At 38.6% G+C, this 27,526-nt stretch overlaps 1 protein-coding gene across 2 annotated transcripts in view; it reads right to left on the bottom strand.

Annotated features, from left to right (window-relative positions):
- Positions 1-24,583: 24,583 nt before the first annotated feature.
- The window catches only part of PTN (pleiotrophin), a 93,571-nt gene continuing 90,628 nt past the window's right edge, over positions 24,584-27,526 (bottom strand). The window contains exon 5 of one of the 2 annotated variants that reach the window (XM_079785358.1): positions 24,584-25,050. In XM_079785358.1, coding sequence (XP_079641484.1) covers positions 24,995-25,050 — 56 coding nt within the window. In that variant the 3' untranslated portion in view covers positions 24,584-24,994. The remainder of the gene's footprint in view (positions 25,051-27,526) is intronic. The other variant, XM_079785359.1, reaches the window with a different exon arrangement.

The raw sequence follows: 27,526 nt of genomic DNA, 5'->3' as shown, positions 1-27,526 counted from the left end.
TGGGTAACTACTCCAAAATTTGGAAAATGTTTATTCGCAAAGATAGATGGCCCTCTATGTTCAGTGTAGCATTATGCATGTTGGCCAAGACATAGAAACAACTGACGTGTCCTTCAATAAACGATTGGACAAAAAATCTGTAGTACATATATACAATGGAATATTACTCACCCATAGGAAAGGATGAAATACTGCCATTGGCGACAACATGGATGGTCCTTGAGAATATTATGCTAAGCGAAATAAGTCAGTCAGAAAAAGCTAAGAACCCCCCAGCCGTAGGCAGCTGCCTAGGTTGCCTTGTACCTAGGTAAGTGTTACACTGCTGGGAGAACAGCAGCCGGAAGCTGGCTGGCATCCTGGGCCTGGTTCCTACCAACTCTGTTGTTAACTATACCAGGATGCCCGCATAATTAAAAAAAAAAAGAAAAAGAAAAAGCTAAGAACCATATGGTTTTCATTCATATGTGGGATATAAAACTGAAACTCATAAACACAGACAACAGAATGGCGGTTACCAGAGGGAAGAGAGGCCAAATACATGGTGACAGAAGAAGATTTGACTTTGGGTAGTAGGCACACAATGCAATATTCAGATCGTGAATCATAGAACTGTACTATGTAATCCTATTAACCAATGTCACCCCAATAAATTTTACTTAAAATAAAATAAATTTGGTGCAGAATTCTTAAACCCTAAGTTTTGATAAGTAGGTGATAAAATAAGAAGTCAAACCATGATTTGAACAAATCTTCTTTGCAGAGAGAATTCAGGAGCCAAGTCACCCCCTCTTCTCAGATATCCCCAAATAAATTAAATAAAATGGTTTCATTCGCAAGAACAGATATGTTCCTTCTATCCCCATCAACGGGGGAGAGTTTGTGCTGACAACATTACTAAAAGCCAAAGTAGGCAGCAGTCTGAGAGAAAGAACATGGCTGTATGTCGACACAGCTGGGGGAAAAGTTAGAGAGAATTATGTTTGTGTTTTTCCGAAGAACCAAAGCAACTGTAGAACACAAGTTCTTTCAAAACAGAAGCTCAGCCCTCTGCCCTGGAATGGAGGTTGGTTGAATAACTGGAAGAGATGGGTGTCAATAGGCAGAATCTGGGACCTCCATCATAGGTCCGTAATGACTATTCCTCACTCCTCAGCAAGCAATGAGGCTTGGTCTATTAAAAATAACGATAAGTACCCTGAGAGGAGGAAACACGGGATGCTTTTCCATGTCCTTAGAAAGATGAGATGAGCGAGCTTAAGGAAGTGTCCAGGAAGGGTGTGGGGAAGAAGGACATATACAGAAAGCTGGAACTGGATTTTGGAGCAGAGAATTTATTGAAAACCAATAAAAATATAAATTATTAGAGTGTCTTAATTTTAAAGGGTAATGCTTCAAAAAAGAACAAAGATGGCCGAAACCAGTTTGGCTCAGTGGATAGAGCGTCGGCCTGCGGACTCAAGGGTCCCAGGTTTGATTCTGGTCAAGGGCATGTACCTTGGTTGCGGGCACATCCCCAGTAGGGGGTGTGCAGGAGGCAGCTGATCGATGTTTCTCTCTCATCGATGTTTCTAACTCTCTATCCCTCTCCCTTCCTCTCTGTAAAAAATCAATAAAATATTTTTTTAAAAAAAGAACAAAGATGAACAATACGGCTGAAGAAATCTTACCATACAGGTGAATGAACTGTGTGGCTATCTTAGGGGTCCTTCCTATGATATATGGTGATGCTCCATGCTTGTCCCTTGACCCACTGTGTCTATTTCCATTAGACTCAGAGACTTAGAGGTAGGCCGCCTGCGTGGTAATCATCACTACTGGTTCAAAGAATCTATACATGGTTGTATAGATGATAATTAGTGGTCATACATGTAGTCAAACTTCAACTGAGAGCAGGCTTTCCAGAGAGCTGGTAATTCACACTGCCTTGAATAGCTCATTTCTTATCAAGGCAATTGGGGTCATTTAAATTATTGGGGAATTTAATTGGCTAATTTATTATTTAAATTGTCATTGGGTAATTTTGATTATTAGAATATGTTAAATTAAAACCCCTTTCTTCTATAGATTTTTTACCTAAAGGAAATACGTTGACTTTTCTGTATTCCTTCCTTAAAATCTAACTTTTGCTAGCATCTGTCTTTGTCGTTATATTCATAAGCAATTTACAGATGCAGAAACTGAGGCTCAAATAAACAAACTAACTTGCCCAAAGTCAGAATGCCAAAGTTAATGGCTATTCTGGGACTTGGAGTTCTTTCTGATTCCATGATAGACGAGCTTACCCACACCGCTGTCCTGAAAATCACTATAATTCCTTAAAATGGATCTTTTTAAAATGGCTTACTATCTCAAAATACTCTCTCCATATACCCTTTGTCAGTATCTCTCTCAAAATACAACAGAAAAATAAACACAACGTCTTGGGTGTTATCTGGCTGGCATGAAATGCAGTGGGACTAATACCAAATTTGATTTGGACCCAACAGTTCCATTTCAGTAAAATGAAATTGTGTAGGAGTTACAAAACTTGTATTTATTCTGTGGTTAAAGAAAAATTCCAAATTATTTTTACATGAGTTGTTTCAAAGAAAGGCCTTTCCAATTCATTTGTAAATTTTACTATTTTAGCCAAAACACAAGCTCATTTATCTTTGTTACATATTATCATTTTGGAATAGGCCTGTCACAATCATTTTAAAACTTGATTCTGACATCTATCATATTAGCTAGCCTCCAAACCCTATGTCATCTGCACATCTTGTCTAATAGCCATATTTTCTAAGCATTCAGTCATGTCATTGCTAAAATATTTTTAAAAAGATAAGATAAAACACAGAGTTTAGCAATATTCTATTAGTAATATCCCTGAAAATAGAAAGAACTAAACATTCCTGGAGAAATTGTTCAATAGTTTGCTGGACAATAACCAGACTATATTTCAGCATATTATTAACCAGGTAATAAGAGTAACTTTTGTTTCAATGCTGTGTGGAAATCATTATGCCTTACATGTCATTCCTATCAGAACAGACTCATTTGTTCTGACATATTGGCTCCTGGTAGCCACATAATATTTCCTACAGGCCCAGAAAGCATATGGTTAATAATATGTCCTGGAATTTTCCAAGGAGCAAATATCTGTGAGCTTGAGGGCCTTTCTTTCTTTCTCTCACTTTTTAAATAATGCATGTAAGTTTGTTTGATAAAAATTTAATAAAATGAAACAAACTACCTGAGTTTTTATTTTTAAACATATGCTTGTTTAAAAATATCTGAGAAGGTACATGCTAATGGGCTAGCAGTATCACTCTGAAGAATGGAAGGATGGTTGACCTTTATTTTCTTCTTTTTGTTTATATCATCTAACTTTTTTTTATGAGGATCTTACGTCTGGAAAAGGAAAACATGGATCTTTTTAATGGATGATATGGTGCAAACACACTGTGATATTTGCAGTGTTTTTGGATATTACATGATTTTTCACCCCATTTTTCCAACTCGCACACATCCTGATCCTTTCATTAACGTCACAATGACATGAGCTCACATTTTGTGTGTTGGAATATTTTGAGACTCTCCCCACATTATACACAACGTTACAGTTTTTTCAAACGGGAAGATGGACTATGTTTAAAATTTTCTTACTGTTAGGCTAAGTTCCTTAAAATTCCCAACGATTTGACATTTGGAAGACACCTTGTCACTTCAGATCTCCCTGACGAATGACATATATACTGTCTTGAATATTCTTCTAAATTAATAACTCATCATCCCATAGCAATTTATTAAAAACCTCTATCTCCTTTGACAATGAAGATCTCCTAAAAGTTCCCTGTTGAGAAGCGTGAATTTTAACGATATTAAGCTTTAAGCTTTCCCAGCTGAACCCTGGTTTCCAGCTCTCAGACATTTGTCTAAGGCCCCAGATAACGTTTTATGATTTCATTGATTTTGATCACATATTATCTCGTTACTTCAGTCTTTCATTTCTTTCTTTTGAAATAGTAATTGGTCTTCTCTGAACCTTCTCTGGATCTTCCCCGGATTTAGTTCACACTGTGAGCAGCATCCTCCACATTTTCTTCCAGGGGACGCCCTGATAACTTGGGCATTGGAGTCTCCGCCCGGCAATGGGAACGTGAATCGCACTGCAGTTCCTTCAGGTTCCACATGATGGCGACCTTGTCCCCACAAACCGGACTTCAGGTCCCTCTAAGTCCTGGAAGTGTATTGGCCTTGGTTTCAAGCTCCTGTGATAAAGCAGCTAGCAAGTTGCCCGGGTCGTCAAATAGCTGAGGTTGTGGGCTTGGGCTCCACAATCTGGGGCTGAGACACAGGGACTGTGCTTAGTGTGACGCCTGCGGAGAGCGGTGGGAACACCAAAGAGTTTCAAATGCTTCTCTCATTTACACAACCGTGTTCGGGTTTTGATTTTGATTTTTCTGTTGAACATTTCCCCAGCACATTTCCCATTTTGAAGATGGAAGAGGAAGATGCATAATGAAAGCTTAAATCACACTACAGTCCGAATTGAGGTTTGCAGTAAATGTAAAACACACACAAGATTTCAAAGTCCTAATACAAAGAAACAAAAGAAAACGGTCATATAAAATTATGCTTCTTTAGCATGAATGTGACCATAATTTGGAATTAGATTAATTTTATTTGTTACTTGCTACTTTTTAAAATATTGCTGCTTAAACGCAATAAGAAAACGCTAATAACTAGATTAACATAATTTTGAGCATCTACTAGATGTCACGAATAGTGCTACTTTTCATATATTATATCACAACAACTCTTTGAAAGAGGTAATATCTCTATTGTCACCATTTTGCTTATATGGAAATCTAGGTTCCTTGAGTTTAAGTTCAAAGTCACAAAAGAATTGAAGAAGCTGGCATATTAATCTAAGTTGTCTAGTGGCACTATTCCCAAACCATTGAAGAGAGTACAAAGAACATACTTGAACATTTTACAAAAAGAGGGATGTCTTAATTATCTATGATGAAGTTTCTCATCAAGGCTCAGAACAAATGCTTTATTCATTATCTTGTGAAATAATTGAATTGGCTTCACAAAAAAATGAAAACCAGAGTTCACTGTTTGCATATATTTTGGTTTGCATATTTTTTTCAGGAACAAGTTCCTTCCAAATTCTATGAGTCATGGGAACAAAAACCTAATCACAATAAATAGGTATTCCACAAGTTTAATCTAAAGATGAAGGTGTTGTCAACACAGTCTTCTCCATTTCCTCACCCTTCCCTTCCTGCACCTCTCTTCCTATATTCGTATCATTTTCTGCTCCAGGAGGGGACAACAAGGTGATTCAGGCTGGTCCAGGAACCCCAGAAAGAAAGGGGTAAAGATATTCAACACTGGATCCCGGTAGGCAACCACTAGATAGGAGTCAACATGCCAGCGAGAGTTGGGTAGTCACCATGGAAAGATTTAAATCTCTGAGCTCCAGTGACTGTGAGATCTAGGACTATGTGTGCACTTCATTGAATGGGCATTCGTTATTGCAGGGACAAGCCATGACATCATACTTATTCTTCTCTGTTTTGTGAACTGGAATAAACAAAGCAAATGCAAGGGGCAAATGCACATTGAGAAAATTAGTTTTTATTTACATACGAAGGGGGTGAGGGGTGGGGAGGTTCTTGGACTATTATGCTGAGTTTATACCTACTAATTGACTTTTGTGCTGATATGGTTAGGTGTTTTCACAATCAATATGTCTACCCAACATCCCTAAATGGTGCACAGCCCCAGTTATTCTAAACTAAGTGTTCTTAGGTAACAAAATTACATATACAACCACTAACTCTTGCCCCAAAGTCATACAGTTCTATGATAGACCCTAATATCATCATCATTTTATTTGATTTTTTTGGTTTGGATACTTTTGGATACTTGCTTGTGTTTTACTCTCTAGGAAATCACAATGTGCAGTTAGGTTCAGTTCATCCATTTCTCCCCCATTCCCACCCCTGCCTCTGACAACCAACTGTGGTTCTCTGTATCTATGAGCTTGGTTTGTGTGTTTGTTTCATATCCACATGTAAGAGATCATACGGGACTTGTCTTTTCTGTCTGATTTCCTTCACTTAGCATAATGAGTCCTTCGGCATCATCAAGGGTAGATTCTGGCTCCAATTTGTTTGTATGGATTCTGGTTCATTTCCACAAGTTGCACTTTCTCTGCTCTCTCTGCTTCATACAGACTTCAAGCCCAACCCAGCATAGATTTGTCCACAGATCCCACAAGTGGGTATGCTCTAAGTCTCTTGTTCCATATCACCCATTAGGATAGGTCCTCTCATAAAACCTTTCAAAAATTGATACTGAAAGTGGGTCCAGAGAAAAAGATCCCTAAGGAGGGATTCTCTGAATTGATTCTGTGTTATTTTGTTGGTGGTGGTCTTTTGACTATATTGAAAAGCATCCATGACCTTGTTTCCAGTGGTAAAGGAGACACTGATACTCCGTGCCATATGTCAACTAAATAGTTACCTAAATTTTCACCTATAGATGTCTGTAATGAAGTGCCTACAGAACACACAACTTTTGGAAATCAAGTGATTGCTGCCATAGAACATGTGGGGAGAAATAAATAGAATGAGATTGGTTAGTTGGTTGTTTCTATGTTAGTTGGAGATCTTGTAGAAAGAAAATCCCCAGGTCAAGGTTCTAGTCAGGGATCAAAATAATTTTATTATCTACTTTTAAAACATATCTTATTTCCTGTAGTGTCAGGGCATAGAGTTCTGTAAGCCAAACTTAATGTTTAATCCTGAAAGTGCATTAATTATAATACAAATTGAATTCCTAATCTCCTATGGTCTCTTATGTTGACATTAGACTATTAAGTGTGAAGGAGGGTTCTTTAAAAATTGGAATGGGGTTATTGAGCGTATTCTGATAAAGCCAGGGACCTTTACCTATTTTCTGCAAAGTATCCTTGACTTGTAAAAGCAGCCCTTTATGTCCAGCTAGGAGAGTTAGTCTCCCTTCCCCTGAAGACCCTGTAATGGCCTACACTGAGATAATTTCGGAATAATTTAATAATTTTATAAGTTCAGGGAACCACTAGTCCTCCTTAGAAACTGCCTCCAACTCTTCTCATTGTTTCTAGTCCTGTAAACAGACTCAAGTATTAGCAGTTCCCAGAGTGTAAAGTACAAAGTGTAACCGTTGAAGAGGTATAACACACACAAAAAGAATTGCAGAAACCTGCCAATTTATATCAACAGAAAGCTTGGAAACATACATGGTGGATTCTAATGAGTTTGATGAGGGAAGAAGGGATATACTCTTGGATTGGATCCATTATATTGCTCTTGGTGAATTAAGACGCAATTCTGTACTCAAAGCAGTGGCATAGGAAGCTGAAATATGCCCTAATTGTTTGCTTGATTGACTAAAAGCCTAGGCTCCAAAGTGATCTGCACAGAATGAAAATAAAATGCTTGCTAGACCTTCCTTTTTATGCTGTAAAGAAAAGGTCTCCAAAAGTTTAGAAAGATTGAAATGCTAGAGGAGAGTAAGACTTGCTCGTCCACTCCTTAAATATGACCCCCAGACGGTCCAGAGGACACTCCCTTTACTAGGGGTATGCCAACTACATCAGTGAGAGGAGCCCTGGCATCCTATGGTGGCTTCCCTAGGCCCGGTTGGTTGGTGAGAATTATTGCTATCACACTGGACTGCCTGATTTTAATGATGAGAAGGGGATTCCTAGGTGTCATGGGCCACGTGGTGGCACTAAATCACCAGAGACAAAAAATGTATGACTACTAGAATGAGAAGCTGGGCCAAAATCAGTAATAGACACTGTCTCACTGCAGAAAACTTTGGTATTAGTTACACTAACTAATGGTCGGCAAACTGCGGCTTGCGAGCCACATGCGGCTCTTTGGCCCCTTGAGTGTGGCTCTTCCACAAAATACCACGGCCTGGGCGAGTCTATTTTGAAGAAGTGGTGTTAGAAGAAGTTTAAGTTTAAAAAATTTGGCTCTCAAAAGAAATTCCAATCATTGTACTGTTGATATTTGGCTCTGTTGACTAATGAGTTTGCCGACCACTGAGCTAGTGGGTCCTGGTATTTCTAGAATGGATATAAATGGACAGCCTACTAAAGTTTTACATAATTTGTGTAAATATAAAGCTCTGAGTTTGGTAACAGAAGGCTAACCGAACTCACTACCATTACCAAATGGAACAGAGAGTTTAATTGAACCTGGGCCATGCAGGCAACATTCCCAGCTACCGTAGGTTAGGGAGTGTCTCTCAGAGAAATGGTTTCCATGGAGTTCAAAACAACCTATAATTGAAATTAACAAGCAATTGCAGAAGAGAGATATTAATGATAGAGCAGAACCCCACCCTGGCGGAAGAGCTATGTAACTAGTGAACAAATCATGTTTCAAGGTTATAATTTGAGGTTGCAAATATTACTTGTCACGTTGAGGCTGTGAACTCAGTAATTTATTGGGTACTGCAGACCTGCTGATGTGAGGTGGACAACATAAAGAGAATATTGAGCAAACTGAAAGATATTAGGATAGGCAGACAGAGTAAGTCTGACTTCACATTCATTGTGGAGCACTGAAGTTCCATGACCTGTTGCTTTTCAGGTTTTCAAAACTGCCAATAATTGAACACTTTTTAGTTCTAATCTTGATGAGTTCCAACTCTACTGAGGTTTCCCTATATCCTGATAAATCTTTGTGTGTGTGTGTGTGTTTTTATGTCTAATAAAAGCGGTCACTAGAATAATTCCAGCCTCCTATATTTATTTTAAAATAACTCCATGACCATTGATTTAAAAATTCATCAGAGAGGTTGTTAGGGCTTTTCTCAGTACTGGGTATGTATAAGGATTGGATTTCTGTTCAGCGCTGCCATGTGATGCTTTGAGATGATATAAAAGGTATCAAATATGTAGTTATCATTATGCAGGAATGCATCTATAGCCGATGTTATAGACGGCATGTTTGTGCCCTCCAAAACTCCACAAATGTACATACTTTGAAACCCTTACCCCCAATGGAATGGTAATAGGAGGTGGGGCCTTTGGCAGGTAATTTTGTTCAGATGACGTCATAAGGGTGGAGCATCCATGATGAGATTAATGTCCTCATGAGAAGAGAAAGAGACTAGAATCTGAATTCTCTCTGTCTTCTTCCTTCCCTCTTTCTCTCCCTCTCTCCCTCCCTCCGTCTCTGCCACTTGAGGATATAGCAAGAAAATGGCTCTCTGCAAACCAGAAAGAGTGCCCTCACCAGACACTACATTCACAGTCACCTTGATCTTGGACTTTCTAGCCTCCAGAACTATAAGCAATAAATGCATGTTGTTCAAGCCACTTAGTTTATGGAATATGTCCAAGCTGACACTTACAAAAGCATAGAGGTCACACTTTGCTCTTTGAGGCAGTCAGATGTGGGGTTAGGGAAGAGGGGCATGTGCACACTTACACTCCTTTGACAATATGTTGGAACATTTATTTGAATAAATAAGTTTAGGATAGCACCGTTCAATTTAAATTCCTAGAAAGAAAAAAATATGTGTGAGATTTTTCTGGAAAACACAAAAGGCAAATTTACTTTGTTGTATATTCTATTTAATTAATCAAGATGTTAATAGAAAGAATACATCTTTTCTATATTTTTCACATGGCTGAGATATTTTATTCCTTAATAATACTTAGTGTGCTTAGTGTATGTTGTAGTATCACTAAAAATGAGCCCATGATACAACAGGATGAGAGAAAGAAATCTCCCTTTCTACATGCTGCCCATCTCTCCCCTATTAAATTTTCCTCCTTGAATTGACCTTTTAGGTAGTCAGGACATGGTTAGACACTCTGATCATGACACAGTCTATACACACATTTTAATGAGCCTTAGTGCAGCTCATATAAATACTACAAATGTCACTCCAGTCTTAAAGATTTTTCTTGATACATAAGAATTCTGCTCTCCCTACTTATTATCTTGACATCTTTTTCTCTACTCTCATAAAATGTGAGAAGAGGCTTCTTTCAGAAGGTTATTAAAGTGTGCTTTGCAGTCCACTGATTAAGAATGAGATTTCCTGGTAATTTAAGTTTGATGTGTTTCCTAATGGTTTTAATTCTATCCATCCCAATAGATATCTGGGTAAAGAAGTACATGTTACTGTGAATATATATAGTATGACTCTGAAGTTGATATTTTAGATAATTTAATGCAGAGCACTTTCTATCCTGGTAATTTTAATGACCCATGGCAACCATAGAAATTCCAAAAACAGTTACATGAGACAGAATTATCACTTGGAAAGGGGAGCTGCACACTGGAAACTATCCCATGGGAAAGCATTACATTGACTAGTATTTCATGGTTCAAGGGCTGACCCTGACTGACTCAAAGATTGAATTATCATCATACTAATATTAGACACATATCCTGATCTCCATGTATTAATTTATAGTGATGAAAATGACTATATTTCAGGCTACAATACTCACTTTGGCATGGCATTGATTTGCTTTCTATCTGTAGACCTAAGTGGGGTACAGTGAGAACAGTCCTATCAAGTCAGTAGGTGTGGATGTGGTAGGTTTTTTGCTTAAGTTTCTCCCTCCTCTGAGATGTCCATAATGGCACTGCAATATGGGTTACTGCAGCTCCCCTTTTCTATGCTGACCACCCCTTACCACCTCCAACCCCTCTTGTCTCCGTGTTCTGATCCACACATCTGCGTTTGATAATTCTGTCTGAGACATTAATCTTATACCACTCAATTCCTGGCTCTAATAGGCATTCTTTTTAGATTGCCTTTGCATGTGAACTGTTAAATGTTGATTTTTATTTCACTTTCAGATGGTAATTCATTTCTTTTTTTTATACTTAACCAAGAATATGTTTTATTGATTTTAGAGAGAAGAAGGGAGAGAGAGAGAGAGAGAGAGAGAGAGAGAGATTGATTGGTTGCCTCCCACAACCTACGTATGTGCCCTGACTGGTAATTAAACCGGAACCTTTTTGTGTATGGGAGATGCTTCCATCAACTGAGCTACCTGGCATCTCAGGCCAGGGTGGTAATTCATTTCTTTTTAAAATATATTTTTAAAGTGTTAGAGTCTGACTCTTTGTAGACAGATAAGAGATTAAAATATTTTACATAATTGATTAAAAATTAAAATGTGGTGACAATACAAGTCTGAAAATGGAAGCATAATTAGGAATTATGAAGCAAAATTCATGACATATGCTCATTAAAGAAGCCAAGTTCAAGGTAGATGCCAGAAATAAGAGGAAAACATTTTAATGCCTGTCAGTAGATGAGTATTACACAATGGAATACTATGCAGCTGTAAAAACAGGGGATGAGACAACCAAAATGGACCTGGAAATTATTATGCTAAGCAAAATAAGCCAGTCAGAAAAAGACAAATATCACATGATTCACTTATATGTGAAATCTAGTGAACAAAATAAACTGATGAACAAAATAGGTCCAGAAACATGGGAGCATAGAACAAAAAAAATAGAACTTAGAGGGGAGCAGGATAGGGGAGCAGGAAGAGATTAACCAAAGATCTTATATGAATATATGCATAGCCCAGGACACAGACAATAGTGTGGTGAAGGCCTGGGGTGGGAGCTGTGTTGAGGAGGGCAAATGAGCCGTATCTGCAATATTCTCAACAGTGAAAAAAACACACAACAACAACAAAAACATCTTTATGATTTTTGGGAACAATGTGACTTCCTTTTGAGCACCACACATTCATTACCAACACTATACACATTATATTATAAGACGTGAAAACCCATATTATAACCATTTTCCAACTAGTATTAATTTATAATAAGAATAATAATGACATCTCAGGCTGGAATAATCACTTTGACATGGAATTAATTTTCTCCCTTATGTAGAGATTAATATCTATTTCCTCAGACTACACTAATCCTATCCATCACATGGACAGTCGCTGTGAGCGATTTAAACTCATAGATCACATGGGCCAGTAGAGCTTGAGGGATGTGTGGCATCAGTATTTTAAAGAAGAAAGATTCCTGATAAGTGAGAGAATCTCAGCCACAGAAAGTGGTTTTTAAGTATAAAAACAGGCACTGGAAAGAAAACTCAAAAATACAATTGTTCATGCATGATTCCATTTAAGATTGGAATGGATTTTTAATTTTTTCCTCAGATGTTCTTGAATCCTCTAGGAAGGTTTAAATATCTCACAGAGATAGCCCAATACAGCAGCTTGGGGCAAGTAATCTTCAATAGTCCCAAATATGTCAAAATCAGTGACCTAAACTTATTTTTATCAACGTATGTATGTATACTAGTATATTTACTTATATATCTTTTTCTTTCTTTATTTATTCCAATTTTACTATTTAAAGGCCTAGTTACAAGAACTGGGGTATACTATATATTTTGAGGACTCTGAGATAGGTGTAATCAACAATATAGAAAAAAAAATCATTATAAAGTATCAATTGGTGTAAAGGTTATGAAAACTCCTGAAGCTTCCTCCCTTCCAGATTATAAAGGTTTATTTTCCCCTTTATTTTATTTTATTTTATTATGTTTTGCCATCACCGTTTAGCCCCTGTATACCCTCTTCCACTTCCACCCACCTCCCTCACCCCCAGAGTTACCACACTGTTGTCCGTGCCCGTGAGTTCTTGCTCTTTTTACTTTTTTTCTCAATCCCTTCACCACCCTCACTACTCTCATTTTCCCTCATTTTTAAACATTATTATTTTGAGTGGAAGAAACTGTGAATCTCAGCTACTTTGCCTCTACCTTACAAAAATATGCCATCTACAATAGGCAAAGATGCTTGAAAAATCAGTGTACTTTCTACTTATTCCATACGAATATATGGAAATGTATAAAAATTCATCAAGTTCATATTTATTTCTTAAGAAAATTGAGAAGTTCGACAACACCAAGTATTGACAGAAACAAGGAGCAATGGAAACCCACTCTCTGCCAGCGGGGTTGAAAATTTTGTTCAACGAATCTGCAAGAATCTGCTTGCTTCAGAATCCCAAGGGCCTGTCTTAAAATGCTTCCCCTGCCATTGCTGCCCACCATGTCTTTCCCCATGACAGACATACATATGCATTGCCAAGGTATCTGCCAAATCATAATGCCCAAGCTGCAGGGCTGCTTGTACCACAGCCTGGATCTGCCACTGAGCCCTCCTCCCCATTTTTAAAAATATATTTCATTAATTATTTTTTACAGTGGGGAAACGAGGGGGATAGAGAGTTAGAAACATCAATGAGAGAGAAACTTCAATCAGCTGCCTCCTACACACCCCCTACTGGGGATGTGCCCACAGCTGCCTCCTACACACCCCCTACTGGGGATGTGCCCACAACCAAGGTACATGCCCTTGACTGGAATCGAACCTGGGACCCTTCGGTCTGCAGGCTGACGCTCTATCCACTGAGCCAAACCAGTCAGGGCCACTGAGCCCTTTCTTAATTAAGGCCCCATGCAGTGTTGAGGGTTCTGTGTGACCCATTTGTATGGGCCAGAGCGGTAGTTGCAAGGTGTGAACTGTATTAACTCTACAACCAGAGGAAGCCCACCGGGCCCTGTGCTTCCTTTGTGTGCAGATGCAAGCTGCAGCCATTTGTCTCTTCCTTTAGAGTGGCAGATGTCCTGGAAATGTAGATGTCCCCTAGCCATTGGACCCAAAAAAACTTCACTGATGTGTCAGCCCCTGAATTTTCACAGCACTTACCTTCCACGCTCTGTAGCCTAAGAGTCTTACGAAGGTCTCCCACATATGGCCCACCTTTTGTTCATCCTCTCTAATTTGCACGGCATCACGGACATGATGGATGTGTCTGGTGTTCTGTCAGATGTCCACGTGGCTCAGATCTCTTCAGATTAGATGATGACAGAGAATGGGAGCATTAATACAGACCCGAGGCAAAACGATAATGAATAGTGTCTGTTCCATGGCATCAAACTGTGTCTGGAACTCTTTTCTCATTGGAGTCAAAACAAACACATTTGCCAAATCAATGGCTGCCTACAGTGTACCCGAGGCATCATCCAGCAATGATACCAGGTCTGGCACAGCAGCTTCTACTTGGTTAACTTACAGTAGTCAACAGTAGTTCTTTGTTAAATTTAAGAGAGATAGGTTCAGGACCTATAAACCTTGTATCCTTCAGGTTTATAATAGTGGCACTAATGTCTACTATCCACCCGAGGATGTGGTACTGTTATTGAATAACTATATTGGCTGCAGTAGGAGGGATGTTTCAGAGGTTTTCTATGATATCATTACTTGAAGCCAATGATCCAATGTGGGGTTATTCTTGATAGCTTATTGCTAAGATGTCAATACCAATGATCTATTCTGGGACTGGAAAAATTACCCCCAGGTGAGTCTTTAGATGAAGCAGCCCCACCATGCACCATTTTGTATTGTTTCCTTAAGCCCCAACTTGAGCCAGTGGTGGGGAATGGGGAATAATGATGATCCACGTCTTTGGGTATCAATCTCAAGTTACTAGCAGACACTTTGTCAATGTTTCTCAGGTTATCTAGGTTTCCCTTTTCTCCAGTGTAGTCACCCTTTTAAGTGTCCGTATGTTCATTTGGGGAAGGACCAAAGGAATCATAGTATTTTCTTGCCACAGTGTTGCCGTCTTCCCTTCTTGAGACCTGAACATCTTTTCAGTCATTGGGAAATGTAATGGAAATGGGGGGAAAGGGAGAGTAAAGAAAACAATAAGGAAAGGGGATGTGAAAATTCTTCATCTTATCCACACAAAGGAGGATAGGAACTGTCCTAGATGCCCATTATGTAAAAAACCCTACAGAGAGTAAATAGATGGAGCTGAAGACCGTTGAAGAACTAATCTGATAGAGAAAAGAGTGAGGAAAGCTAAAACCAAGTGCTAATTCTAAATGTAGGGGTTCTTAACATTGTTTGTTCCGTAAATTCCTTTGGTAGTCCAGAGAGGTCTATGGACCCAGAATATTGTTTTTAAATGCTTAAAATAAATTGTATTGAATTATAAATTATCCCAATTGCATTGAAATATAGTAACTTAACAAGGAATCATAACTACTCTGGGGGCAAACACCCTCAGCCTCCTGCTCTTCTGTTCATACCTTTTCCCGTTTGTAGATGCCCATCACCACCTTTGTTGACTGCCTTGCCTTACCATTTAGTCTCTAGAAACATGGAACTCCATTCATCATCTCCAAACCCCTTGAAGGTAAAGTCAAATTGGCTTAACCACAGGCCTTGCTGGTTATTAAGGTAATTACAGCCTCCTGGCCACTGGCCTTTAAGCACTCACATGGTGGTTACATGAATGAAAGAGACTAGCATTCCAAACAAAAGAAAGAGCAGAAGCAAAGGCCCTGGGAGAAAAGAAAGCCTGTGTTTGCAGCTTGGAGTCCACTAAAAAGTGCGATTGACATAGATCTGTCACAACCTTCTAGTCTCGCCTATGATTGTAACTGCCATTGGCTTAGGGTTCTTAGCTAATGAGTACCTAAAGTGAATTTGGGGGTCCATGACTTAAGTAGGCAAAAAAATGTTTATTTTCACTCATCTCTAACTGCACCAAAATGTTCTTCCATTGCAAATGTGGGCAACAAACCACAACAGTATTAGCAGTATTTGTGACTTGGTCATGAATAGAAATCACAGAGATTCTTATCAATATGACAGTTGTTGCCAATATGTACAAGTATCATTTACATGTAACACTACTTACACTAGTTATTAAACTTCACTCCAGATCGTGTTTTTTAATGTATAAATAGCAAAGCAAAGTATTTCCATATCAAACATTTATTTTCTTAGTATGACAACTATATTTCAATGCAATTGGGATAATTTATAATTCAATACAATTTATTTTAAGCATTTAAAAACAATATTCTGGGTCCATAGACCTCTCTGGACTACCAAAGGAATTTACGGAACAAACAATGTTAAGAACCCCTACATTTAGAATTAGCACTTGGTTTTAGCTTTCCTCACTCTTTTCTCTATCAGATTAGTTCTTCAACAGTCTCCAGCTCCATCTATTTACTCTCTGTAGGGTTTTTTACATAATGGGCATCTAGGACAGTTCCTATCCTCCTTTGTGTGGATGAGATGAAGAATTTTCACATCCCCTTTCCTTATTGTTTTCTTTACTCTCCCTTTCCCCCCATTTCCATTACATTTCAATGAACGCAGCACAAACCTGGAGATGAAGGGGATAACTTCAAGCAGATAGGAAGGTTCAGAAGGGCTTAAATCTGGAAGCAGAGATCTCCACACATGGAGGGGAACTGCCGAAAATAAGGAAAGGAAAGGGAGGTAATGGGAAAGAGACAAAATTGCAGCGGGTAGGAGGAAAGGCCAGCCCATCAGACAGAATCCTGCACTCAACATCTGGAAGATATAAGTGTAGGCCATCGATTCTCCAGAGCCTAGCATCAGGGAAGTCCAGATAAAGGTGAAAATATTTGCTGAGATTTAGCCCTGGAAACATGGCAGCAGGTAATCTAAGAGGAGGCAAAATACAGATCTACACCCTGAGCTGGAGATTTGATTTATATCAGACAGTTCTATTCTGATTGGTAAGAGTTTCAGAGCACAACTACACCTGGATGGTGATGGTGTGATGGTGTGATGGGGAGAGGAATTGAAAAAGAATAACAGAGCCCAGTCTTATGAGGGCTAGAATACTGGGATGACTACAAGGAAGTTAATTAAGGACAGGGTCGAAAAGGGTAGTAAGTTGGAGGCTTTATCTCAGGTGTAAGGAATAATCCTTACTCTTACATCTGGGACACAATGTGAGCCTGAGAGAAGATTGGCTTGATGCCAAATTTCTTATTATTGAATCAGATGATCTCAAATAATTAGGAGAGGATGGTTTACAAAGCCAATAGTCAAGGTGACCTTATTTATGCGATGGCAATGGAGGGCTATGTGGGTGGAGAACCAGAACGTTTCTGACAAATGGTCAGCTCCAGATCTGCTTCACCCTTTGAGCAACACCTACTCTGTATGACATTAGGCTCCCAAAGAGTGAAGCAAAATGTGTCATTCAGTCAGCTCTCCTGGGATCACAAAGAAAATAATAAGGCAACAGTGATAGAAGAAGAGTAAGAGAAATACTCAAGAGAGAAAATGACTGGGTGGCCAGAGGCAAAAATGTCTGACAGATTCAAATGGCCTTCATTATTTCTCAGTTGGAATATTCTAGTAACTTCCTAAATTGTCTCCCTATCTTAAATGCTTCATTATTCAAATATATTTTATAAACCACTTCCAGGTGACAGATTAGTGTTCTTCAAGTGTAAACACTGTTATTCACATCAGTCTTCTACTAAACAATACCAACAACTCTTTGTTGCCTAACAAGTGATTGCCCTTCCTTTGCATTCAGATTTTTGTACGATATGGTCCCAACCCATGTCAATGCTTATTCCCTAGTGTTTCTTATTTATAATAGCTTAATATTAAACATAATTAAAATAATTACTTCAAATATTTATTGCTCTATTACTTCATTTTTTCATATTTCCTTTGTATTTCTGATAAGTGTTCCCTTCCTTGAAGACCTGAGCTACTTCATTTATGTGCCATTCTGGTAGGCTGCCAATTTGAAACCATGGACTCTTGACAACAGGAATGCCAGGTGGCCCAAGTTAGGCTAATTGGAGTGCCTTTCCTGTAAAGATGTCCCAGGAATGCAAGACCACAAAGAGACCAAATGTGATCAGAACTGAGTCACGTGAGGAACTCTTGCAATGCTCAACATTCAGAGTGTTTTGGTCTGATATCTTTCTTTTAAAAAATATATTTTTATTGTTCAGAAAGGAAGGGAGAGAGAGAGAGAGAGAGAGAGAGAGAGAGAGAGAGAGAGAGATACATCAATGAGGAGAGAGATTCATTGATCAGCTGCTTCCTGCATACCCCCTACTGGGAATTGAGCCAGCAACCCTGGGCATGTGCCCTGACCAGGAATCAAACCATGACCTCCTGGTTCATAGGTTGATGGTCAACCACTGAGCCACAGCAGCTGGGCCTGATATCTTTCATGTTCCTCTGAGCCTCCATCCTTCCCTAGGCTTGTCTAACTCAATTATTTGAACTATTGACTGTCTTTTCAAGACATTATTTTGCACATGGCCACATGCAGTTCGATTTAAAAACATACTTTCTATTGCTTGCAACCAAAGAACATTAAATGGTGCAGAAATGAGCATCAATGCATAGGGAGGGCTATTGGGGGAGAGTAGGGCATAGATCCCCAAAGATTATAAAGTAAATGGAATTAATTATCTAGCTAAAATGGCATAATAATCGATGAGACTGGCATAAATATTTAAGATAGGAAATTAAGCATTTAGGATATACAGTGGAGAATTGATAAATAAGGTCATTGACTGGGCTCCCTGGGACACTGAGGGTGAAACTTTTAGAAATGGATGGTTTGGTAATTGACCTGGATAAATTAATCTGAGGTCATTATGAAGTCAGATTTTTAAATTTTCACTTTGAGGCATGGACTAAACTCCAGTCTTCTTGTCACCATGCCCCAAACATCTCTTTTTACTAGTTGTCATAGTAAAGGACCAAGAGTGATCAAATTCAAGGATAGATAATTCAGCTTGTTGAATGAAATCAGGTCCATTGAGAACTTTGCCACATAAAACTCAAAGAGACAGAGAGAGAGAGAGAGAGAGAGAGAGAGAGAGAGAGAGAGAGAGAAAACTGTTTAGTAGTTATATTAGTAAGGGTTTGAAGAACCTGAAGGAATGTGAACCACCAAAGCTCTTGCCAACTTTTCTACTTTGCCTCTCTTGATGGAGAAAGCAGTGTCTCTCACAGAGGAAATAAAATGATTCTTCCAGCACCCAAACTTCAATGGTGTTGACCTCATTTCCCATTACTCTGATGATTTTTTATTCCTTTTCCCTTTGATTACTTCATCCATAGGCTTCCTACTATTCTTGGAATTTTCTAGAAACACCCATCTCAGAGTTTCACACTCACTGCCCTTACTGCTCTCTCTGCCTGGAATAATCTCTACCTAATAACTTCATGACTTGCTCCCTCACCTTCAGGCTTTTGCTAACTTGAATGGCAACTACACCAGGAGGCCTTTTCCAGTCACTATATTTAAAATGGCAACATTTGCCCAACATTATGCCTCGCCCTTCACTGTTTTATTTTTCTCTATTGCACTTACCACCATCTGATAAATATTTTACCTTTTTGTGTACTTTGTCCCTAAATATGGCCCCCAATGAACCATACATCCTAAGGTTTACTCCCTACTAGAGTCCCCTCCTCAGGAATCTGGGCAGGGCATATGACTCATTTTAACCATTAGGATACGGCAGAAACCATGCTGGACCAGTTCCTGGCCCAAGCTTTAGGAAGGCTTGGCAGCTTCCAGCTTTGTACTTTGGAGAGTTCTGCGTTGCCATATGAAAGGTGGGTTACTTTGTTGGGATAGACTTGTAGAGAGAGACAGTGCCATGTAGAGTGAGGCCTTGAGACTACATGGAGAAATTAAGAAGCCCACTTGAGTCCAAGTTTTCAGATATCTCCACTACGAAGTCAGACATGTGAGTGAGCCGTGTTGGACATCCTAGACCATCAAGCTAACACCACGTGGAGCAAAAGAACCACCCAGACGAGTCCAGTCAACCCACCATGAAAGTCATGAAATAACAAAATAATTGTTGTTTTAGGTCAGTAGGTGGTTTGTTATGCAGCGATATTTAGTCAAAACATCATTCATTGTGTTCATTGTCTGTGTCCCCAGGAGGTGTTGAAATTCCATGAAAACTGGGTTGTTCTATTTGTTTGTTTGTTTTTGTCCATTTTGTTCTTTGCTGCATCCCTAGCACCCAAATGTTTTGAGCACTTGATAAACATGTTGAATGAAGTGCATACATCAGTTAATGAATTTAAACTAGTCATGGCCTCTGGGGCGAAATGTATAATCAGAATTTGGAACAGGAAATATGCCCAAAGGGATTTTCAGGAATTAATTAATCTACATAATTAACACAGAATCATATTTGTTCAAACAGACTTTAGACTTCCTAGGAGAATGGAATCTTACTTTGGATATAGTTAGATTTCTTGATAAGGATGCATTCACCAGAAAGTCAGAATTCAATTTTCCAGCCCAAGTTAAGTTTCCTAGTTTAATTAATACAAATCTAAACCAAATGCTGCCCAAAGAAAATTACCTTAGATGGCCAGATATCTTTTAGCTTGATATAGAGGAAAGGAATTCAGAGATTTCAAAAATGCTTGATTAGAGCAATTATCCACATCATGCTTACTATTCTCCTCGACAGATTCCAGAATAGATCTCTGATATCTCTCCTTTCATCCTAGCTACAAGACAGTAGATTGGTGAATCTCTAAATAAAGTAGTAAGAATTTTAATTATTAATTATAACTACCTTAAAAGCATACAACTTTTGGACTTATCTCTTCGAGACCTGAGATATTAATGCAGTTCTCTAAGAAACTCATCAAGTATGATACTTGAAGACTTTTTGTCCTGTGTTTGATGAATCTGATCATCAAAGACAGAGGGGGGGGAAATCATTCTCTGATTAGTTTATTTCATGTAACATTTGTATCTCTACTAAGAACAAGTTGAGTATATGGATACAATCACTAAAGCATGCCTCCCTTACCAGAGTTTATGTATATGATGTCAGGATTTTCCATGCTTTCATTCTTTAATGTAGAGTCTGTGGCTGTCATGCACAGAAGAAAATATGTGGCAATAATCTAGATATATAACCTCCTTAGCTAACCCCAGGAGTAACTTAATATTTATGTATATTTATGTAAGAAGTACATCAAACAATGTCCTGCCTGTTAAGGTTTTGTCCTTTTTAAAACAAAAACACCACCTTACAAAAATTAGATATTGAGAGCTAATTGTTCTTTATTTTTCTTTTAAAATTAAACACACACACACACAAACACCTGTAAGTCTGCATTCCTTTGTGTTGAGATATTATTGAATATTATTTTACATGAGACACAAACAGTATTGAGCATTTTACTCTACTTTCGGTGCCTGGCTTGAAAAAGTGAGAGATTGGGAAGAACAGAAAAAGCAGAGGAAGGACACATTTCTAAGACTGATATGATTTTCTCTGATTAAAATGGTCCACATCTTTTACTTCTAGGGAATTAGAGTCCACCTCGGTTTGAGGTAGGCCGTACTTGTAGGATGCCCAGCATAACAGTATGCCCCTTTCTCCATGTGTTCCAAAATGCTGTGTCTTCTTTGAAAAGTAGATTGAAAATGAATTTCTTGGACAGACCGGGAGCAGTTACTGTCTGCTGCTCAGGTTTCCAGATGCAAGAATAAAGTGTCCTCTCACTTCCTGATTGTGGCAACCAGGGTTGAATGGGAGAACTCAGGAGAAAAACATGGTAATACAGGGAAAACTGGGAAGAGAATTTTTGCAACTTAGAAATAATCTTGTAGACAGTGAAGAGTCTGTTTTACCCCAAAAGAAGAATCTACAATTCGAGTTTATATGAGAAGTGTTGGGAAATTATTTCCCTACACCCTTGCCTTCTGCTTGACTCTACTGTTGAAAGCTTAAGGATTAAAACTAATGAAATTAAAAGCAAGCCAGGAAAGATGAAAGGAGATTGAACCTTTGATATCCCACTTCCAAGGATGTCTACCTTATTATTTTAGGAGACGATTAATGAGAAGAAAGACCTTTGCTTGACTCCATTAGGAAATCCCATAACTAAGGGTTGATAAAGTTCTGATTTTAATGTTCAGGAAGTACTTAAAAATAATACAATTTGTGAAAGTGGTATTTTATACTGCCTCAATCAGTGCCTCTTAAAGCATATTTACCTCTGTTTTTCATTTAAAGATGTTATAAAACAAAGACTTTCAGAATTATGAAACCAAGGGTTATATATTATGGAGAGAAATGTGTATATCTTATTCCTAAAGAAATGATCTATCTTCTCAATGGGAAAAAATTGTAGCCTTTCTTTCCTTAAATAAGACTCCTTATGGTCAAGAACAAACAACTGAAATTATTTAATTTCTTAACAATTTAATTAAATTCTCACCCATACAATTTAATAGAATTTAGTAAATATTCAGAGTATTAAGTTCTGTTTAGAGTTCCTCTCTCACAGAGTTATCAAGATGTTAAGATGTCATCCAGGAATATCTGAAGTCAAAAATGTCCTTCCCCCTAGATCCTCCTCTTGATAACATCTGTATATAATGAGTGTGGCAGCATCCACATACTCAGGCTAAATCAGAAAGTCTACCAGAGTGTAATGCGGTGGACTCAGTCCCTGAGCTAAACAAGGACACCTTCTGGTCACTGAAGGATTGTTTTGCTAGGGTTTGGGCCAGGTTGCTTTATGCCCTCCTAATTATTGGAAGGAAAGCTTCTCTCACTTTAAGGCCATTGAAGAAAACAATTTTTTTTTATTTTACATTTCCCTTTCCTTCCTCAAGGCTTAATGAACTTTAAGGTAAAGTTCATAAAACTCAGAACATTTGGGAAGAGAGCGTTTGCTGGGGAACACTAGGAAGTGCTCCAATAATGGTCTTTTCTGTTCCCATTGCGGGAATCAATGATTTTTGAAGCCTGTCCCTTTGAATTTGTGTTTCAATACATTTGGGTGATTTAGCAAGATGTTTAAAGCTGGGGCTGGGGTAGAATAATTCTCCAGACTTAGAGGAAGTCTAATTTCATTCCCTGTGTGGTGGAGATTAGCACTCCAACCCTTGCTTTAATAGAGAATGATTTGTTAGGATTCATGGTCGACACAGCAAAGAACCCCTGGCTTCCCGCCATACCCTGTGAATGAGGAGGGACGCCTGGATTATTTATAGGACTGTGTTTCCTTTGGGAGGTTTTGTTCCAGTTCACCTTAGCTCATTCCTGATTCATGGGCTGCTATTTTAACTAAATGCTGATGGAGAAGCAACATTAGGTGAGAGGCTAAGGAAATTTGCTGCAGACTCTTCCGTCATCCCTATCCTATGGGACATAGCTGTCAAAAATGCCACTGAAGACAATGCCTTTCTTTCACCTCCTCCATCCATCCTCCTGAGTGCTTTTATCCTATTAAAAGTCTGCTTGTGAAAGGACTGCATTCACTATTCATGTTGCCGTTTGCACTTTACAAGGCACTCTGCTTTTATTAAGCACCAGTCCATAAAATGGTCAGTGTATGTAGCTAGAATCCCACCCTGTTTTCCACTCCCGACAGCTGGCTTGGACATAGTTGGGTGATATGGACCTCCTCAATATTCTTCTCTCAAGTGGAGTCTTTGACTAGATGGCAAAAATAATTTAGCTTTGAAAACACCTTGGCTGCATCCTCACACCAGTTTGTAATTATTTCATGGCTAGCCCAAGGTAAGTTGAAACCATCAATTTTGAAATGGACTTAGTTATCTGAGTAGATAGGTGTTGTTTGTTTATTGCATCTTGTCACTTTAAAATTAGAGGTGGTTCTTTCAGGAAAACTGCTTTGAAGCTAATCCCAGTTGATTTCTGAGACTATTTCTCTGAATAATAGACTTGTTTACTTAAAGATTGTTGCTTAAAGCCTGGCTGGAGTGGCTCAATTGGTTGGGCATCATCCTATGCACCAAAGGTTGCCGGTCTGATTCCCAGTCAGGGTATATGCCTGGGTTGTGGGTTCGGTCCCAGTTGGGGTGCATTCGGAAGGCAACTGATTGATATCCCCCTCTCCCTTCCTCTCTCTAAGCATGCCCTCCCATAAGGATAACAAACAAACAAACCTGTTGCTTAGAGCCCAGCAGATAAGGCGAGTCATGTAGAGAATGTTTGACACTCATATGGTAGATACTACAGATGGAATGCTACATTTCTACAAACCAAGTTCGAAGTACCATTTTGCATTGTGTTACTCTGATCCTGATTTGGGCTGTGCAAGCCCAGATTTGTTCAATAGAAGAAGCATTTTCCTAACTACTGAACTACTAGACTACTAGACTACTTTGGGACTTTTGTACCACCAATCTAACCCACTAAATACTGATAGAAAGTAAAAATATAGACATGTCGACATATAGGTATGCCTACCGACTATAATATTTGTATCCAAGAGTGATTTAATTAGTTTGTATGATAAACTCTCACCATTAACATGTTGACTGGGGGGAGTGTAGATGACAAATGCAGGAGGGTTACAATATCAAATTATTGCACACAAAAGCACCTTTTTTTTTAGCATCACCTTGATTTATTTTCCTAGTCTTTTATTTTCCTCAGATGGAAAAATAGTTTCATCAAGAAAACAAATGCTTCTGCCCAAGAGAAAGAATTTCATGTTTTAATGCTTTTCTTAAAAAAACTTCAACATTGAACTAGTGCATGCTCTGCCCCCTAACCCTAGTTTACTGACTAAATTCTTTTTTTAAATCAATGGGCAGAAAACAAGGTCTTTTCCTCAAATAGGATGATTGTATTTTATTGCTGCCTTGTTTAGTATATATTTTTCTCATTTGGGAAAAAAAAAGTCTAGGTGAAAAAATTACCTAACAAGAGAAGTAGTTTACATGGTCATAACATTTAAATTGCTGCCAAAAGGGAAAAAAAAAGTAAAAAACAAATGAAATTTTAAATGGAAAATACCACATAACTTCAAAAAAAACTTACCTCAATTTTCTATCATTTACCATGTACTATAAGTAAACTTTCTAAATAGGATTACAGTCCTTTATTATAAGCCCCTAGTGGTACTATGGTATACATTTAAAAAAATGCTACTACAAAAATGTTCTTTTCTTTTTGTTTCTGCCTATTGTGTACTTAAGCTATAGATAATTTTTGAATAAAAAGCCTACGGTAGGTATAAAGGCAATAGTTAACTGATTCTGTTTGCTGATGTCCTGTTCATGTTCCACGAAGGTGGCCTCTCTTAGTCCAGCATCTTCTCCTGTTTCTTGCCTTCCTTTTTCTTCTTCTTAGATTCTGCTGCAATTAAAAGAGAAAGAAAGGCATCACATTAATAAGCTATGGGGAAAGACCACTTTTCTGATAACTGGCCAGGAATGAAATGATTAAATGGATAGACAAGGCATGTGTGTGTGTGTGCATTTGCCAGGAGAGTGTCTATGAGAATAGGCAGGAGTAATACAGTCCAGTTCCATGTGAACAGCTATAAATGCCTGTGATCTTATTGATTGCCTCCGTTTAATATACACAATACTGTCTGGGGGTCCTAATTAAAAAAATAGAAACACATTAATCATCTCTGAAAGGAGCCAGGTCACTGCTCAGTGGATCACTATCAAGAGCTTTGCTTAGCCCCCCACCTCCCACATTCCCTTCCCGTGAGACTGCTGATGAGCATATTTTCTGATGAGCAATTTGAAAGTTCTGATTTGCCCTCTGCTTATATATTTAGCCAGTTATTCATATACGAAGGACCAGCTTTGAACCACATGGAATTTTGACCCTGTAAGGACTCCTACTCTTGAGTGAAGCAAATGGAATGTACCAACCTGAGCCACACCAGGTAAATAAAATTATGAGGATTTAAATCAAAAGACTCTATTCCTTTTCATTCAATCATCCTGTCATCTCCCTTTTCATAAGCATAGGAGACTGCAATACAGAAGAGGACATGTCAGCTTTGGCTCCAAAGATGAGAATGGTCAGAATCACTGGGCTGGCCAGTGAAAGGACATTGCTAAGTGCCTCAAAGGGCCTTCCCCAATTTGGTCCAGAGTAGTGGCAGAAACGTATGGGTTAGGTACAGGCTCTGGAGCCGGATGGCTGGAATTTAAATCCTGGCCCATCCCTAAGTTATAAGACTCTGGGAAAGTGAACTCAAGTATTTGTGTCTCAGATTCCTCACTTGTGAATTGGTATATGTATAGTACCACTTCATAGGGTTAATACCCAAATGAAAGGAGTTGTATAAAATCCATTGAAAACAAAACATGGCACAATAGCATGTACTCAGTAAAGGCTAGCCGTTTACCATTAATATGATAATAGACTGAGAATAAGAGATCATTTCTCTGTAAAATTAATATTCTTCATCATCACCAGGATATATTGGCTGAGCAGGTCCTTGAATGTGCTAAGCCACAAAGGAACATGGAACAAAGGCAATGGCCAGCAGGGACCAGGGCACTGTGCATTGGATTAAAGGGCTTGTGTCCAGGAGGGCCCTAAGGCTTGTGATGACAGGGGACATGATGCCAACCACAGATGTACAAATTCCGGTTTATACTTAAACAGAGCTTGAACCTTTTTCATTCATTCATATCCTCACCACCTCTTCAGATGAGTTCTAAGTTCATCATAAACTAGGCAGAGAAGTGTTTCTGCACAAAGTAACTATCCTAAGATTCCTTCCCTCAAGCTTTAGGGGGACACCATATACAATTAGGTCAAGGGTTGCTCAAATCCTACTAAATTGCTGCTCATGAGTATTCATTTTGTTCATGCCTATCCTCAGCTTTCCCCTTTCTATACCAAAGAAACTTACATTTTTCACTCTCTCAATGTTTGTCATTTTAAATATCTCCTTCTCTTGATCCATGAAAGGTGAGAGGATGAGAACTTCCTAGTTCAAAGATACCAGAAGGTCAAAGGTTTTCTGTTTAATGTCTGCACAGTTAATAATTCCCAGTCTCTGACTGATCTTTTAAGCAACAGCTTGCATGGTATCCTCAGGGAAGAATCTAGAATGTTCACCAGGATATAACTCTGGTTTCCCTTGTCTCAATTTCTCCAAATTCCTCCCTGGGCAAGAGTGAATGTTTGTAGCAATGATTTGCATATTTGGTTAGCATATCCCTATTTCATACATAAATCTGAATAAATGCCATACTGATGAGATTTTGAATACATTCATTTAATAAGATTTGAACTTACTCTGAATATGGACACTATTGTTTTGTTTTGTTTTGTTAATCCTCACCTGAGGCTATTTTTCCATTGATTTTTAGAGAGAGTGGAAGGGAGGGAGAGGGAGAGAGAAAGAAACATTGATGTTAGAGAGACACATTGATCTGTTGCCTCCCACCCTTGACTGAGAATTGAATCAGAGACCCTTCAGTGTGTGGGCTGACACTCCACCACGGAGCCACACAGGCCAGGGCTGGACACTATTTCATAGCTAATGTAGGTTATTCATTTCAGGGAACACATTGGGAATGGGACTCTTTCCTCAGTTCTCCTAGCTAAAGGCAAGGACAATTAGGTAAGTGCCTTGACTGGAAATCAAACCTTCAACCTTTTGGTGTATGGGATGATGCTCCAACCAACTGAGCCACCCAGCCAGGTCTAGAAACATGTTGTTTTAAGATATGTTTGAAAGTGTTCAGAAAGTCCTAAGACTTTTCTAAAAAGAAACTTCTAGAATGGATTCTTGCTTCTGGTATTGCTATAAATCCTAGTACCTGGAGTGCCATCCTTACCATATCCTATGTTGAAA

Source organism: Cnephaeus nilssonii, assembly GCF_951640355.1.
Source record: "Cnephaeus nilssonii genome assembly, chromosome: 12".
Taxonomy (NCBI): Eukaryota; Metazoa; Chordata; class Mammalia; order Chiroptera; family Vespertilionidae; genus Cnephaeus; species Cnephaeus nilssonii.
This window is presented reverse-complemented; position numbering and strand designations above follow the sequence as displayed.